The sequence below is a fragment of the Taeniopygia guttata genome, chromosome 1A, assembly GCF_048771995.1.
Source record: "Taeniopygia guttata chromosome 1A, bTaeGut7.mat, whole genome shotgun sequence".
NCBI lineage: Eukaryota > Metazoa > Chordata > Aves > Passeriformes > Estrildidae > Taeniopygia > Taeniopygia guttata.
Window position 1 is genome coordinate 28,505,512 of NC_133025.1, and position 17,305 is coordinate 28,522,816.

Below are 17,305 nucleotides of genomic sequence, written 5' to 3' on the forward strand. Positions count from 1 at the left end.
TAATTCATAAAGCTGCTGGTGATACTCAACAAATCTGTAACCTGCAGGAAGGTGATGGAGTTTGAGGGTACCTGCTAGTTTGTTCTAGCTATTTTTTTTTTCATTAACTTGTTAATTTACATGATGCTTTACTGTTGTTACTAGTAAACAAATACTGTTACCATAATCAGCCTCTCTGTTTATAGTTGGGGTAAATAGGATATTTCATGAAGTAAATCCAAGAAGACTGAGTCTATCATTGTGTCAGCATTTGAGTGTCTGGCAGGACCAGGGCAGTGATTGTCCTCCTGTACTGGGCACTGGTGAGGCGAATTCTGTGTCCAGTTCTGGGCCCCTCACTACAAGAAGTACATTGAGGAGCTGGAGCTTTTCTGGAGAAGGGCAGCACAGCTGGTAAAGGGGCTGAAACTCATTTCTTATGAGGAGCAGCTGAGAGAGATGGGGGTGTTTATCCTGGAGAAAAGGAGGCTCAGGAGGGACCTTATCACTCTATAACTGCCTGAAAGGAGATTGTAGCCATGTGGAGATCAGTCTCTTCTTGCAGGTAGCAAGTGACAGCACAAGAGGAAATGGCCCCAGGTTGCATCAGGGGCCCAAAGGGGACGTTTGGGTTTGATATTAGGAAGAATTCACCAGGACAGTTGTCAAACATTTGAACAGTGTGCCCAATAGAGTAGTGGAATCACTAGCTGTGGTAGTATTTGAAAGATGTGGCACTTGGGAACAAGGTTTAGTGGTGCACTTGGCCAGTGTTATGTTTACAGCTGGACTCAATCTTAAAGGTCATCCTTAATGATTCTGTGATTCTGAGTTTTATCTCCTGAGTATTGGAAATATCTCTGTTACTGTTTGACTTGGTGGATTTGTTGCATCATGCTGCTACCAAAATTTGTAGGTGTCAGGCATCACAGAAAGCTGCTCTAAGCTGTCTGAAGAATACAGAGCTAAAGTTCTCAAAAAGAAACCCCAGCACAGAACAGTATTTGACGATCCCAGTTTCTTCTCTTTTTTATAAGGACAGATTGAAGCTAGACTCAAAAAGAATCAAAGCTTTTCAGTGTATGCCAGAATCCAAAGACAAGCAAGCACTTCAAAAAGTCACGAGTGCGTTTGTGTATCTTGCCAAATTTGCTCCCAGTCTGTCCTCTGTCAATTCACCCACCCCATCAGACAACTTCTGGAAAATGTTCCGTGGCACTGGATTGAATAGGGCAGACATTCCTTGAATGAGTTTGATAGGTAAAAGTTCTTGTGCTGAAATGCTGTAGTGTTGCGTAACTATCTCATTAAGGAAAGCTTGAAAAAAGACTGTAGAGAGCCAGTGTTGTTAGAAGATGTTTTTAAGTACAAAATGGGCTTGTTTTTCGCAATGAAAAAGATGAGTGATTTCCAAGCTCTTTTGAACCAGCTAATCGCTGTGATTCTTCAGTATTACTTTTGACTGTAAGCCAAATTTATCGAATAATTAATTCCAAGTATTATGGAATATGGTCAGTGGTACATCCACTCAGTAAATGCAGAACTCATACTACATTTCCTTGGAACCATAGTTGGTAATAGCTGCCCTAAGACATATGATTTACTAACCACAAAAAACAATCCCTACTCCTTGTGACTTTCTCTGTAGGGAGAGACATGCTTTCTGTTTTTACCAATTTTGGATCAGATTTCTGCTTCCAAATTGATGTGCAAATAACTAGAATTGTGAAAACAGATTTAGAAGGTGAGAGTTTGTGTGTTGAATGCTAAAAACACAGAAGGAATGAACATATTTACAATAAGAAATGAGGCTTCATCATACAGGTTCTCTGACCTACTCCAGTCCCAGCCATTGTGCTAGCTTCACGGTCTGTTTCTGTACATATTTTGTATTTGACTGGAATTACATACTAAGGTATGCAAACATTTAAAAACAGATCCTGTGTGCTTTGTCTGTCTGGGTTAGGTGGAAGTTTTGAGTGTTTCCAGATGAGCTCAAGGTGGACACACTAGTGTAAACCTATAGATAAACATCCTCTTTAGTTGTCATCCATAGCTGCACATTACTTTCTCACCCAGGATAGGTGATTCCTCCCTGCAGCCCAATTGATGTCCTAGCATGTGACCTTATCAGACTGGTTTTGCCTAAGAATTCATTTTAGGAGTAGTCCTGTATATTACTAGCTCATACAAACAAGGGGGGTGATGGTTTCTGGCATAGGGATGCTGACAGCTGGGATGGGGGAATAGCCTTTTCAGCTGACACAGCTGCATGTGCAAATATATATCTATCCACAAGCTAAGAAAATATTAGTGAATTATTCCAAAGTAATTTACTTTTTTATTTTGTTTTAGATTTGAAATGAGTACTTAAAGTAAATGATGAGTGACTATTTCAAGGGTAAAGGCAGGACAGTGACTTGGACTTGGAAAAATTTGATTCATTATTGAGGCACTAATAAAACTGATTTGTGAGGCTAATACAATGTGTGAAGTAATTCTAAACCTTCAGAAGCAGTAAGGTTTAACATAAACTAAGCCATAAAATGTTGGTAATCAAAGTAATGTTTTTTTTTCTTGCAGCTGTTGCTTTTCTTTTCTGAGAAGCTGTCCATTACACAGTAGTTTACTTGTTTTGTGTAGTATTTTCTTTATGCTGCATATTGCATACCCTTTGGCATGTGATTTCATACTTGCTTTAACATTTTTTTAACCATTAAATAAAAAATTAAAGTTGCTCTTTATATAGTGATGGGGAGGAAATCTTCTCATGTAAGGACTGGTTCTTAAACTCATAGATTCACCAGCTTTGAATTTGTATTAGCAAAGCTGCTGCCAGTTAAATGTGCTACTAATCTGCTCAGAGTTGCTCTTAATTGGAAATAAAGGTTTTTTAAAAATTATTTTTATTTTTATTAATGCTTATTTTTGTTGTGCAATTGGAGAAAATACAGGCAATCCACACCTCAGGATAAAATTCTGTCTTGCCCATTAACAAAAATGAGCCTACTTAATGCAGAATATTGTGAATCTGAGAATATTTGTAGCTGAGGATATTTGTTGAAACTGAAAGTGGGATGACTTTTATTGAGGGAAAACTAAGTCATCACAAGTCAGTTTTGGGTAAAATCAAATGCATAATTTTTGATCTTGACTTCAACACAATCAAGCTGTGTGGATTTTGAACTACTGTACATTTCATACAAAATATTTGTCTGGTTTTATGACAAGAAAGATTGGTTTATCATTTTATTGTTTCTGTTAATATACAGCCCATTCTGTTTAAATGAATATCACTTTCCTTTATGGTCAGTGGACGTAACTGAAAATTATTTAAAGCATTTTTAACAAGACAATTAACGTAGAGTATTTTGCAGATAAACTTCACCCTTCCTGTTTTGGATGGAGCAATAACTTTACTGTGGATCAGATTTAGGAAGTGGCTTTCCATCAATTCAGTATTTTATAAATAAAAAGTTGTAGGGTGAGGCCCTTCCTTTGGCATAAAGCTGATTATTTCCTGTTTAATCCTGAACTGGTGTATTTCAACTAATGGAAGTTTCCTAGCATCTGTTGCGGAGGAGAATTTTGAGGATTTTCTTTTCATTTATGCGCCTGCAAAAAATACAGTTTCTATGTTTGCATAATTTTATAGAACAAAGAGAAATTAGTCACCCTTTTACAACTTTTGGATTTGGCTGCACAGTTGTTTGTACCTTGGCATTCTTAAACATACAGCTGGGTATTCTTATACATGAGCTGCAAAGATGTCATTGACAATTGACCCATCTTCAAGAGATCATCAGTACTTCCAGTGAGATTTAGAAACTGATCAATTATAATTGCAATGGGTTTTTTGATCTCTAATTTATTGTCTCCTTGCACAAGGCATACACTTTCTATAAGAAGAGGCAGAATTTAAACTTGTACTGCTGTTTTACTTAAGGAACACACAAGTTAATATATTAAGTAACTCTACCCTCATCCAACACATCTGTTGTAAAGAAGCCTATGAAATCTAGGCCACACACAAACTGGTCTCCAAGGGCCTGTAGTTGGTGTTAAAATGCTGTTATTATGTGGTCTGATTGGTTTAGTAAAGAATAATCTCCAGTAAAACCATGTAACATAATAGTACTTGCTCTCCCACATGGGAGCTACTTCTGCTTGACTAAGCAAGACATTTCTTGAAGAAGTAATAATACACTTATTCTTGCCAAAATGTAACATTAAATGAAGTGTATCATCATGTACATTTCTGTTGTGTACCAGTTCTTGTTCATTTAAACATTTGTGTCAAGTCCTCCACCACAGTATTAAAAATATAGCAAAGTAAACACATGGATTTCCTAGCAATATATTTAAAATAATTTATTGCTTATTGTTGAAAACTTGTGTGTAGTAGTTTTAAAGCAATGAGTAACTATTTGGAATTCGTAAGTTTTCATAAATGAAAACTCTGTTTTCTAAGTAGTACCAACTTTTGCTATGATTGTTCTGAATTATAACAACCTTGCTGTACAGATCTGTCCTTGGTAACCGCAGCTGTAAACAGGTACTGCACTTGCTGAGGGACTTCACTTTTTATTGCTTTTTAATTACATTATTCTTTAGGTCTCCTCAACAGTGTCATACGAAAGCTGTATGTTCACTTTTAGATTGCTCTATAAGCATTGAGCAAAGGCACACAAAGGTGTAACTTTTGTTTGGACGAAGGAAGAAGAAGGGAGTTGAGGCAGCGTGCGGGCTCTCTGCAGAGATGGTTGCAGGTACGATTGCAGCGAGGGGCTGAGCGCGGCACAGCAGGAGCCGTGGGCTGCCGTGGATGCTGGAGCCAGCTGCAGACTCTCTGAGCAGCTCCACTCCCTGCAGACCCCCTGGCTTCTCTGTAAGTGCACTGGGGTCAGGAGGGGCACGGTGTGAACGAAGCAAAGCGGTGTCTAGATGGTGTCTTGAGCTCAAACTGGAGGTAATGGATTCACACAGGCAAATAATTCTGCCCACGTGTTTTCTGCCCAGTGCATGTAAAAGACCAGGGTTGTATCTCAGGACCCAAGCCAACTCTCGAAGATGTTCAGCCTTGAAAATGTATTTGTAAACTCAGCAGAATTGGTCATTGTTGGCAAAGACACCCACCTCTCAGTTTTACAGAGCGCTTTTCAGTAGAGTTATGCTTTTAAATGAAGGGGAGGGAAGCCTTGTGGTGGCATTATTTCAGACTGCATGACATCTATCAGATTAGTTTGGTCAAAGGGATGAGTGATGCTGTGACCTAGAAGTGAAGTGCTGCAAACCAGCTGAACAGAAACACTGTGGCTCCCAGCACAGTCCCCTGCTGCGCTTTGCTCACCTGCTGTGCCCCCACATGTTGCCAATACTGGTCCTTGAGGACAAAGTGGAGTTCAAATCTGAATTCCTGTCTCTTTTAAAGTGAGGGCTCTATCAACATCTCTTCCACAAAAGGGGCTTCCAGGAGACTTTTCAGTCAGATATTTAGATGCCAAAAATGGTGGGCATTATTTCTGAAAGTTGATTAAATCTATTGAAGTTCCTAAAAAGGAACTTGAAAGTTTAATTGGAAAGGGAGGCAGAATTGCATTTAAGTGTAACTAGCTTTAATAATTGCATATCTTCAGTAAGGAGCGAATTGACATGAAATTGTTAATTATTATAAAATAGATCAAAAAACTTGTTTCCCCCAGTTTGCGTTTCAATGAGTATCTAATTGGTCTATATTCACATGGATTAATGGGTACAGAAAATACTACATAGATACAGGGCCAAATTGTTAGTGTATTTTTAAGAAAGGAATAGAGTACACTACTTGATATTTTATAGTTAAAAATTGTATGTCATTGTAAACTGTATACTATCATAAGCAAGCATTGAATTTGTTCTATGTTAATTTAGTTTTTTGTAACCATAAAAAATAGTTCATCTTGTTTGAAAATCAGTTTTAAATATCCTAATCATGAAAATTGTCTGCAAGTGGTTTAATGACAGTTCAGAGCATTCTTTGCACTGTGGAGCTATAAACTTAAATTTTGTACTCCTAAACATAACACTACAATCACATTGCCACTGCAATGATGAAAATTTTTGTGTACTCATTTAGTAGAGGATTAACTTACTGTAGTTTGGAAGAGTAAATTTTGGGTAAATTAATGAAATCTAATTTACATGGTTGAAAAAAAATCTAAAATAACACATAAATAAATTAAAAATAAGAGATTTGGGGAGTGGTAATAATTCCTTTTAAAAGATGCCATTGGCAAAGAAAAAGCTGTTATAGTGGCAATTCAATGTTTTGTAGTTTACCAATTTGCTTAAGCTTATATGCACAGTTAAAATGCAAATTTGACAGCATGTTCAATCAGCTTAGAGTTAGGACTACATTACAAAAAAATTCAGTATTCAGTATTGTTTTTAGTTAGGAGTAGAAGAAAAATTTTACCTCATTGTCTGTGTCACCCATGCTAGGGAAACCTGGCATACACATTGTCTTGGTTAATAGAAGACTGGTTTGTCAGACTTACTTTAGGTCTGCTGAGGAGGGGAAATAAGAAGCTGGTTTATACCACCAGAGGGCTATGTCAAACCAGCTATCATACTTTGGGTGAGGAAACAAAAGCTGTTATCTCTGTCTGGTGTAGGGGGGGCCCTGGGGCATCATTGAAGTGAGGGAAATTTCTGGCAGTTTGCTCATGGAGTGTCTGGAATGGACACGGTATGGCTTTCAAACTGGTGCTGTACTTGTGCTCTGCATAATGATGCTCTGTCCTTCAGTGAGAAATCAAACAACTACCAGTGAGCATGTTGCTTCTTACTTGTGGGAAATATGCCCTTAATAACTGAAAAGCTTCTGTCTTCTGAAAGATAATATATTAAATGAGAACTTGCGTGAATCACAGATGTAAAATGGCGATTGCTGGGCATGTTGGGTCTTCTCAAAGTGAGTTAGTATCTAAAGGTTGCAGGCTATTTAACGTGGTTTCTGAGCTACAACCCAAGCTCCTTCCCCTGTGTTAACTGAGCCTTGGGGGGCTTTGGCCTTTGGATGAGGAGCTGAGAGCAGGCGTCTCTGAAGATGAGTGCTGATTCACAGGCACTGATGGTGGGCTGTGTACATATGGTGCAGAGCTGCTCAGAGAGTCTAGACTTGCATCTTGTTGCTCTGAAGGAGTTCTGATGGAGGCAAGAGAGTGTTAGATGAATTTTGAAATGCATGGAATATTAAAAATACTCAAAGAAACCCAGGAAAGGTTGTGAGGAAAAAGAGGAGGTGTTGGAAACTACAGAATAAATCATCATCATCAATTTCACTTGCTGAATCATTATATCCACCTAATGGATGTGGTCTTCATTATGTTTGCTGGTCCTACTTGTCTTTGTGAGCAAGAATACCCCCTTCTGCAGTGGAGTTTGACCATCTCCTGCATATAGCTGCTCAAGCCTGGTATGTGCAAGTCTCTGGATGAATTCTATTGAAGAGGCTTTCATGTGTGCATGAAGCCAAGAGCATTCAAAAAGAGTGCCACAGTATTTTTCATTCAAAACCATATCTGGAGAGGAAAGTGTTTTAATACCTGCATATGAAATAAAGCACATCCATTAGAACAGTTCTCCCAGAAATGAGAAGCGGAGATTCATTTGAGTCCTTTCTGAGTGAGGAGAAATTTGCACCTCCCATTTGCTACTTAGTTCTACTTTCTACAAGCTGTGGACATGAGAAATACAGAGGCTGACTTTTTTATCCTGGTGGGACCAGTCTTCCAGAGAGTCATTGCGATAATCAGAGAATTCTGTCTTGTTTACCTTTTCCTCAAAGCCTGTTTAGAATAGATACTGTGGTTTTATCTGTTCTGAGGCACCTTGAGAAGTTAAAAAAACAGACCATAGAGCTAAGCTAGGGGAACTTGTTGCATGTGTTGAAATAAGGCTTGTCCTCATTCCCTTTGAATACCATTATTTGGTCTTGCTGTTGAAGTAAAGCTGGCCAGGTATGCAAGATTTTGAGATCAAGATTGCTCTTATGATTCTTCTGTGGCCTGTAGTTATTTGCAGGGGTGGACATCCTAAGTTCTAATTATATTGTCATTACTGTTTATATTGTCCAACAGCTCTTTTGCACAAAGCATATGTACGGCTCTGGAACAGTTTTGAAGAAAAACATAGTGCTATGCTAGTCAGCAAATTATATGGACTTTATCAGTAGTAGGCATGTTGTCAAGGTATTCCCTAGCTATGTGTAATTTCACCCATCAGCAATTTTGGTTTTTCACCCATTCATTCTTTTGTTTAAGCCAAGACCATTTTTAGATTATAATTGAAAGAGGGATATAGAGCAGTCCCCATGTACTTGCTTCTGCCCCTCTTTCTTCCTTTGCATAGGTTAACATTCCACAGCTGAGCTGGAAGAAGAGAGTGTTTGGTATCCATAATTTTTTCCATGTCAGTGTTATACACTGTATTTCAAGACACTGTTGATGGCACTTTGAAGTTCACTGTGAAAACTTGGCATAGATGTAGATGAGCGAGTTCTTGGAAGTTTCATTCTGCCTGGGGAGTTTTAGGGCTTGATTGCCTGCAACCTGGGCGGCTGACATCTCCATTGCTCTAAGTAGGTCTGGAAGTAAATGTCTTCCAGCTATATACAGTTCTAAGCGCAGATTTTGGTTTAGCTTTCTCAAATAAATGAGGTGTGTTCACTAATATATTGCAGGTACATCACAATTTTATATTTGCATCAAGTACTTACATGGATAATGGCATGGCAATGGGTTGATCTCAGTCAGAGCTTCTATGCCCTTATCATGTAACATTCTAAAATTCCATGAGAATAATATAAAAGTATGCGTATTTGTGATCCTGTGACCTCACAGATGCCAGATGTACTGATTTTGGAAAACATTTCAAAGAACTTGAATTCGACTTAAATACTCGCCATGCATAGGAGAAGCAAGAGTGCATATATCTCTATATATACAGATATAGATATATATACAGTGTGTGTATATAAAATTTTATTTACATATTTGGAAGCAGAACAGATGTTTCTATTTCTTCTTCATCTACTTACTAAAGTTTTGCATGCTCTTTCCATTATTCTGGTGCTGTAGCTTAGGTCAGAGAATGAATGTGTGCTAGGGCCACCTTAAATGATCACCCTGTGGCTCTAGCTGTTTTCAGGATTATCTGATTTATATGTCAGACAGAATGATCATGTCATTGGTATCATTCCCTTTCTTGTTTTTAATTTTAAAAATGTTATTTCTTCGTTCTCCACACATGGAATCATTTTCAGGTTTTAGTTCCAGATGTTTACAGATGAGCTTTCCACGGTCTGAGCTCAAAATCAATATCAGCTGGAATTGTAAAGATAGGGTTATTTTCATATGTTGTTGGGTCACGAGTTCTTCCAGTATTTTTCTCCAGCAGAGAGCTCTTTTTGCATGGTTGGAATCTTTTCTGCAGTTTTCTTTCTTCCTTAAGCATCACATTCTAACCTTATTTGTCAGAAATAGCCTTCTTTTATTCTGTCTAAAGAGAGATATTAATTCCTTTTCTTTCAAGAGCTTTCAGTGCTTTCACATTTTTTTTAACTATTTGATTGCACCATTAAGCTGTTAATTAACATAGTATGTATTGATATTCTTGTAATTAATAATCACCATTTCCTTCTCTAAAGCATAGCAACATAATCTCTGAAAGTTGGTAGTTGTGCCTTGACTTCTGATATAAATTTTTTGTGAAGTTTTCACTTTATGACCTGGCTCACAGTTCTTTCAGTTGTGCTGATGCATCTGGTTTTAGAATTGAATAACTGAATCAAATTAATGGAGGGGGGTGGGGGGAAGAAATAATTTTAAAAGGGAGCATCTCAGTGATGCAATTTACGTAGCAGCTATACAAATAGATTTATCAGCACAATTGGGATGTTGCAGCTATACAAATAGATTTATCAGCACAATTGTGAAGGAGGCAGATTGTACCAGGAGGATCAGAATTAGCAGCTGGGGCAGAAAGCTTGTTGAGAGAAAATTGCTCAATTACTTTTAGAGGAGCTGAGCTGATTCCTTTGTTTTCTGTTGTTAAAAGTGCCTTCCTGCTCCACATTTGCCCTCTTCCCCTAATTTAGGTAAATTCTATTTTTTTAAATCTTTTGTCACAAAGTATTGAAAACAAAGTGACTTCTGACTTCAGATTCAGCAATGACAAAGGTTCTCTTGATTCTCTTCCAAGTCTTCTTTTATGAAAGCTTGGAAGAAAAATCAGTAGAAAAATCTACTAGCTTAGATCAAGCTAATATTTATATGCTAAGATTGAGAGTATTTCATCTGGGTTAGTTCTTTGTGGTGTGTGGGAAAAGTAACAGGTAGTACCATTTGCCTTTAGTTTGCAGATCCATGAAAAGTAGAGCATTTCCTTCAGTTGCAGCCTTGGGTGCCTCCCTGTACAGCTCTTTCTGAGCTTGTTCTTTGGGAAGAGAGAAAAAAGTTATGCATATTTTCTCTGTTTGAAGTTTTTACAAAGTACCATGTTTTACTTGCTATGGAGCATGAGTTCTGAGGGTCTGGTTTTTATGCTGTTATTTTACTAGCAAAGAACTACAAAGCGGGAAACAAACCCCTCTCTGGAAAAAAAAAAATAAAGCCATGTGCATTTCCACACTTAAAAATGTTCGGGTCAAGTTTCGTTTGGGCTGTGCTCTTCTTCTTGACTTGTTACCCTCCACTGAAGATTAGTTCCTTCCAAAAGGTTATCTTTTATTTGCCAGCCAGCGTTTAAAAAGTGGGTCTGATCTTAAACTGTTTTCCTAGACTATGCTATTAAGCATTTAATAATTATCTTCATTAAAGGTATGATAATCATTGTGTTTCTAAGAATAGTTTCATTTTGTACAGAATGTTGGGGGTTTTTGCTGTTTTTCTGAGCTGACCTCAGACTGATTCTTATGAATGGGTTCTTAGGATGGGTTTTCACTGGGTGAGCGATGGGTGTGCTTTGTTTGGTTTTTTCTTTTGTTTTTAGTAAAGGGAAATTGCTTACATACAGTTGGGTCATTTCTGTCCACAAAACAGATGTGAAAGGAAAGGCTTGCACATCTCTGTGAAAGATAATCACCCTTGGAAGTATATCAACATTTTAGCTTTTTTCCCCTCAAAAAAAGATGTATGGGAGAGAGAAAACTTACTTATCTTTGGTCAAAAAGCTGATGTATTTTCTAAATGGAAATTGGCCTAAGAAGTTTGAAAATGAGCTGCATCTGGCAGTTGAAAGACTTCATGAAGTTATTTTTTTGCTGGGTGTTCAGATGAATAAACTTAGCTGGAATGTGGAAAGAAATTTTGAATATCACTGGCTTGCTTTGGAAACTGCGTAAGAGCATGGTCATATGTTTGTTGCTGAAAAACAGTTGCAGACATAACAAAAAGGTAGTTCACCTCAAATATGGTTCATGACTGTCTTGCAGACTCTCCATTCTTTATGGGAGAAGGTCAGATGGGTTCAGGTAAACCACTGCCAGGACTTCTTTAATCCTAAGTGATTGAATCATCAACGCATCCAAACTAATTAAAGTATTCTTTGTCAAGGACTTCTATAAGAAACAGATATCCAACAAACAAACAAAATTTGGTGAAATTATTTAAACACAACTTATATTTAAAGTATCAGGAAAGATTACAAACTAAATTATTGGTGCTTTGTATGAAGATTGAGATTGTTAGACATTTCATAGTTTATTTTAAATATATTGAAATGAAAAGAAAATCTATTTTAGCATTAGTACTTTGCTTTACCGTTATTTATTAAATATTGCTGCGAGGGGAACTTAGTTTCTCTATTATGGTATTTCATCCTATAAAAGTTTTTTTGGTATCCAGATAGTGCTGAGCTAGTAACATTTTTATTAGCATAGGTCAGAAGAGAGGAAATGGCCAGTAAGTTTTACAACTGAAACTCATGTTAAATCCAATATCCTTTGTTAAATTTGGATCTAACTCAGTAAGGGCTGTTGGTGTGCTAATGTAAAGAGTTTTGCATTTAATAATTTTCTAAAATGTGTTGTTTCTAGGTCTACAGACAAGACTGTGAAACCTTTGGCATGGTAGTGAAGATGCTAATTGATAAAGATCCATCATTAGAGACGTCCATTCAGTTTGCCCTGAGGCAGAATTTGCATGAAATAGGTGAGCGATGCATTGAAGAACTCAAACATTTCATTGCTCAGTATGATGCTGCCAACCAAGATGTATCAGAGTCCTTCAAAGAGGGCTCATACTAAGGACAAAAATATGCTTTTAGATCCTCTGCATTGTGTCTGCCATAGCACATAAATCTGCCTTTTGCAGGGAAAGAGGAACTTTTGTTCGAGGTTTGAACCCAAGGCCCGTGCTCCTTTCTAATAGCTCAGGTGGCTGTTCACTTGTCCACTGTGGTCTCCACAATTGTATTCATCCTACCTGTTCTTGTTGACATATATTCCTTTGAAAGGATGGTCATTCCAAAAATGCTGTAAAGCAACAAACTATTTTTGAAATCTTACACAATTACCTTGGAAAAATGATCAGTCTCATGTCTGTACACTTATGTTTTGATGCGTATAAGTGTAACTTAAAATGTATTTTTTATTAAAATTACATTAAGCTGCTCTCATTCCTCAAGTTATGCACAAATATGTCTTGTTATCATACATACTGTAGGAAGGGAAAACTTGCAGAATTGGTCACAATTATGATTTAAATTATTTATTTGGGTTTAATTTTTAAAAAATCAGATTAATTCTCTAAAATTACACTAGGGGTTATTTCTAGTTTCTGACTGCCAGAGTAATTAACTACTTGATGTAAGAAGTGCTGTATTTTTGTTCTAATTGCAGGTTCTACAAATGCCTTTTAAATTTTGATGTTTTCCATCTCATGACTCATTACTAGTAATCAGTATTATGTAGGATGGATTCCAGTTTTTGTTACTGTTTACTCTGTTTTTAACTACACTGTACTGAATGTAGCTGTAGGCAGCCACTGAGCAGGGAAAGGTCGCTTTTCCTACTCTATTGCTCTCCCCACTTACAACTTCTCAAGCCTTTTCATCCATGAATTTTTACAATAAGGAGGCTGTGTGTAATCTTTATTTCCAGCTTCAAGAAGGAGCAGGAATTGGGGTGTCGAGGACGGATAAGGAAAGTGAGCAGGACCATCTCCCCAGTAAAGACAGGTGTCTGCTAAGGAAGGCAGGAGTCTCTCTTGAAATGGAAAATGTAAATCCCATCCCTCTGAATTATTATAATTTTGAAATTAAAAGGCTCTCAGGCAAAGATATGGGAATAGGAATAACAGTTCTTTACTAGGAAAATTAAAATAAAAATGCAGTAATACAAAAGAACACTGACGGAGTCAGAACACAACCTGACACCCTGTTGGTCAGTGTGTTGATAGCAGTTTGATTAAATGGGGGCTGCAGTTCTCCTAGAGTGACAAATGTGTTCTGTTGAAGCAGTGATCCTGTAGAAAGAGTGTAGGTTTCCTCTGAAGGTCCAGTGATGGTGTAAGTGGGCCTGGTCTTCCTCTGAGAATCTAGTGAAAAAAGGCTCATCTGGTATTCCAATTTCAGATTTTAACTAGGTAGGAATGCTTGGCTCCTCCCCCTGGGCGGAGCATCTCACAGTGGGATGATGTAATTTTATCAGTAATCCCGTGAGACTCAATGGCCCACTAACAGAAGATATCTCCCTGGACAAAGGATGGGTCCTGGAAGAGATAAAGAAAACTGCCCCACCTGGTTTTAACAGCTGGCCCATTAACAGAGGATATCCCCCCAGAGGGGATGGGGCACAGAAGAGATAAAGAACTCTACTCCACCTGGTTTCAACACACAGTAATAGAAAATACATCTGGTTACATCTTACATTGCAACCTAAGACACCAGGTTGCTTGGCATTAGGTGGAACACAAAGTTTATCCCTAAGTCTTCAAATTCCCTATAATTTCAAACCTAGATGATTCTGGTTAGTGTCTCGCACCACTTTTGACCTGATAGAACAATTTGCAGTTTGGGAACAGTGGTGGAGGAAAGCCAAGAGGTTCCCAGTGAAAAATATTTAGGATGCGGTGGAATCCTGATGAATGCATTTATGAAGGTACTGGGGTTTTATGAACATTTTAGAAAAGTGATAATTTGAGTCATAATCACAAAGAGGTAAGTATAAGCATGATTGTTTTGTATACATTTGCATTTAGAACATGTGAAACTATGTAAAAGGACTAATAACCAAACTCACTATTTCCAGATTACATCAGAATGGTGTTCAGAAACACAAAGTAGCAATGATTTGACATGTACAAGGTACTGTATGTATCACAGCATCTTACACATGTAGATCTTTACATGGTATATTGAATATGTATTGCATCAGATTCCTGAGATGCCTGGCTAGTTCTCATGTCAATAAGTGGAGGTTTTGCAGTTGGCTTTTCTTGTTTTCTAAAAGTTCACGTTGCTCCAAGGAGATGATCTGCAACTACCCTTGTTAGCATTTGGGATTGTGTGGGCTGCACAGTGAGTGGGAATCAGCTCATGGATGCTACAGGATGCTAATCTGGGGAAAGAGAGAGAACAGAGGCAAGCTGTTGTGACATAGTAGTGAGACCTGATCCACTCCTTCTGGCAACAACCTGGTTTAATAAGATCAAAGTCTTCTCTGATGCAGAAGCATAACTACAGCACTTCAGTACTTGCCTACAGGATTGAGAGCTTTCAGGATGTTACATCTGAGTTTCTACTTTGGGTTAGAAATGTTCATGGAAAAAAATAATAAAAATTGTGTGTAATATATTTTTTATTAAAAATTGCCCTTACTGTACAGTTTGTTAGTAGTTTCCTTTGTAAGAAGCCTGATTTAAGTTTACTATTATAAATGTATCCAAATTTTCAACTTCTTTTCTGTAAAGTAAGGTCTAAGTTTACACTCACAGAATCATAGAATATCTCAAGTTGGAAGGGAGCTGTAGTGTTGGTTGAGTCCAACTCTCTGCTTCTCACTGAACCACTAGGAGCATTGTCCAGATACTCGTTGAACTCTGGGAGGCTTGAGGCTGTACCACTTCCCTGGGAGTCTGTTCCAGTGACTAACCTTCCTCTCATGTTCAGTCTTAACTTCCCCTGATGCAGATTCATTCCATTTCCTTGAGTCCTGTCACTGGGCACCAGAGAGAATTCATTGCCTGCCCCTCTGCTGCCCACCTTGAGGAACCTGTAGAATGCAGTGAGGTCACCCCTTAGTTTCATCCAGGCTCCTTTCACCACCTTGATCACCCTACTCTGGGCACACAAATAGATTTATATCCTTATATTGTGGCACCCAAAACTTCCCCCAGCACTCGAGGTGAGGCTGCTCCAGTGCAGAGCAGAGCAGGACAATCCCCTCCCTTGCCCACCTGGTCATGCTGGGCCCGATGCTTCCCAGGACAGGGCTGGCCCTCCTGGCTGCCAGGGCACTGCTGATTTGAGTGTAATTTGCCATCAGTTGGGACCCCCAAATCTCTTTCTGCAGGGCTGCTATCCAACTCCTCATTCCCCAAGTTTTAAGGATAATCAGGACTGTCCTGTCCCAGGTGGCAAATGTGGCACTTGCCCTTGTGAAACTTCATGCAGCTGGTCATTGCCTCCCAGCTCCTTAGTCTGTTCAGATCTCTCTGCAAGACTTCTCTACTCTTGAGGGAGTCCACAGCTCCTCTGAATTTAGTATCATCAGCAAACTCACTCAATGGACATTTGACTTATCTATCTCCATTAAAGAGCACTGGCCCTAAAATTAGGCCCTGTGGAGTACCACTGGTGACCAGCTGCCAGCCTGAGGTAACCCCATTCACTATGCCTAATAATTTGCTTCATCTGATTTTTTTTTAATTGATTAAACTTTACCTGTGAACTAGGGAGTCTTTTCAGTTTTTTATAAGTGCTATTTCCGTGAAAGGTTTAATTCACATTTCTAAGTGATAAGTAACTGATTTTCCATCTAATACTTGGCATTCTGTTGAATGTTTGCATTTAACCTTTTATGATGTATGCTTTCAGTTGATTTAAGTAAAATATACTATGGCAGTCTCTTAACTTAAGGAAGAAACATGGCTTTTAGTCTTGGTTGATTTACAAGTAAGTATTTTGGATTAGTTTCACATCATGTAAAAAAAAAATTATCCCTGGTCAAGTGATCAGCCTCAATGGGGCTCTGGAAAGCTGTAGGGAGAACACTGGGGGGAAGGAAACATGCTGTGATAGAGGAATTTCATATGTCACCTTCAGAGCTCCTGAAAACAGAAATTACTCCTAGCACTTCTTAGTATTGCAGATATCTTTTAAAAATTAAAAAGAAGGTGGAAATTAAAGGAGTGTAAAAATTCAGTGCTGTCTACCAAGACTGAAGTGGTTACCTCTGTAACCTCACTTGGGTGAGTTGGCAGCTTTGAGTGGCAATGTGAGCAGTAAAGGTGAAAATCAGCAACAAAACCATTATTGATACAAAAGGAGGTAATGCCAGGTATCAGAGAAGGACGAAATCCTTGTCACCTTCTTGTCTGCAAGATTTTCAGTTTTGATGAGGAAAAACTTCTGCCGTAGTATTTTTCACTATCATGAAGATTGCACTGGGTGTGGCTGGGATGGAGTTAAATGTTCTTCATAGTGGCTGGTGCAGTGGTGTTGCGCTTCAGGTTTTTCCTAGAAACATGGTGATAACAGGGATGTTTCAGCTGTTGCTGAGCAGAGCTTACCCAGAGTCAAGGCCTTTTCTGCCTCTCAGCCCACCCCATCAGTGAGGAGGGTGGGAGTGCACAAGATGCTGGGAGGGAACACAGCCAGGACAGCTGACCACAGGTGACAGGGCATCAGGCTTGGCATATAAAACTAGGGATGGGGGTGAGGAGTTTGCCAGGGCTGCTGCTGTTTAAGGACAAGCTGGTGCTGAGCTTGTGGGCTTTTTGCTATCACTTTTTGCTATCACAGGGTTTTCTGTTTGGGGTTTTTTGCTTGTTTGTTTTTATCTATTAAATGGCTTGAGTTTTCTTACTTTTCTCTCCCCCATCCCACTGGGGGATAGTGAGTAAGGAGCTGTGTCATGCTTAGGTGCCTACCAGGGTATACTTCACTAGGAATATGGGTACTACTTCCAGTAACACTAACCACACTTTAGAGCTTTTGTATCTGAGTCTTGTGCTGGTCAGAGACACTATATCCCATATCATACTCTTCAAGGTGGAGGAATCAGAAATATTTCTCATAAGAAGTTGTCAAAAATAGTAAGATATTGCTTATGTCAAGCAGAAAA

The 17,305-nt window shown here is 38.5% G+C and overlaps 1 protein-coding gene across 3 annotated transcripts in view; it reads left to right on the top strand.

Moving 5' to 3' along the window:
- Window positions 1–14,842, top strand: part of PPHLN1 (periphilin 1) — a 62,640-nt gene extending 47,798 nt beyond the window's left edge. For 2 of the 3 annotated variants that reach the window (XM_072922237.1, XM_030258385.4), the window contains exon 11: window positions 12,056–14,842. In XM_072922237.1, the coding sequence (XP_072778338.1) occupies window positions 12,056–12,265 (210 nt within the window). In that variant the 3' untranslated portion in view covers window positions 12,266–14,842. The remainder of the gene's footprint in view (window positions 1–12,055) is intronic. The other variant, XM_041711504.2, reaches the window with a different exon arrangement.
- The last annotated feature ends 2,463 nt before the right edge of the window (window positions 14,843–17,305 follow it).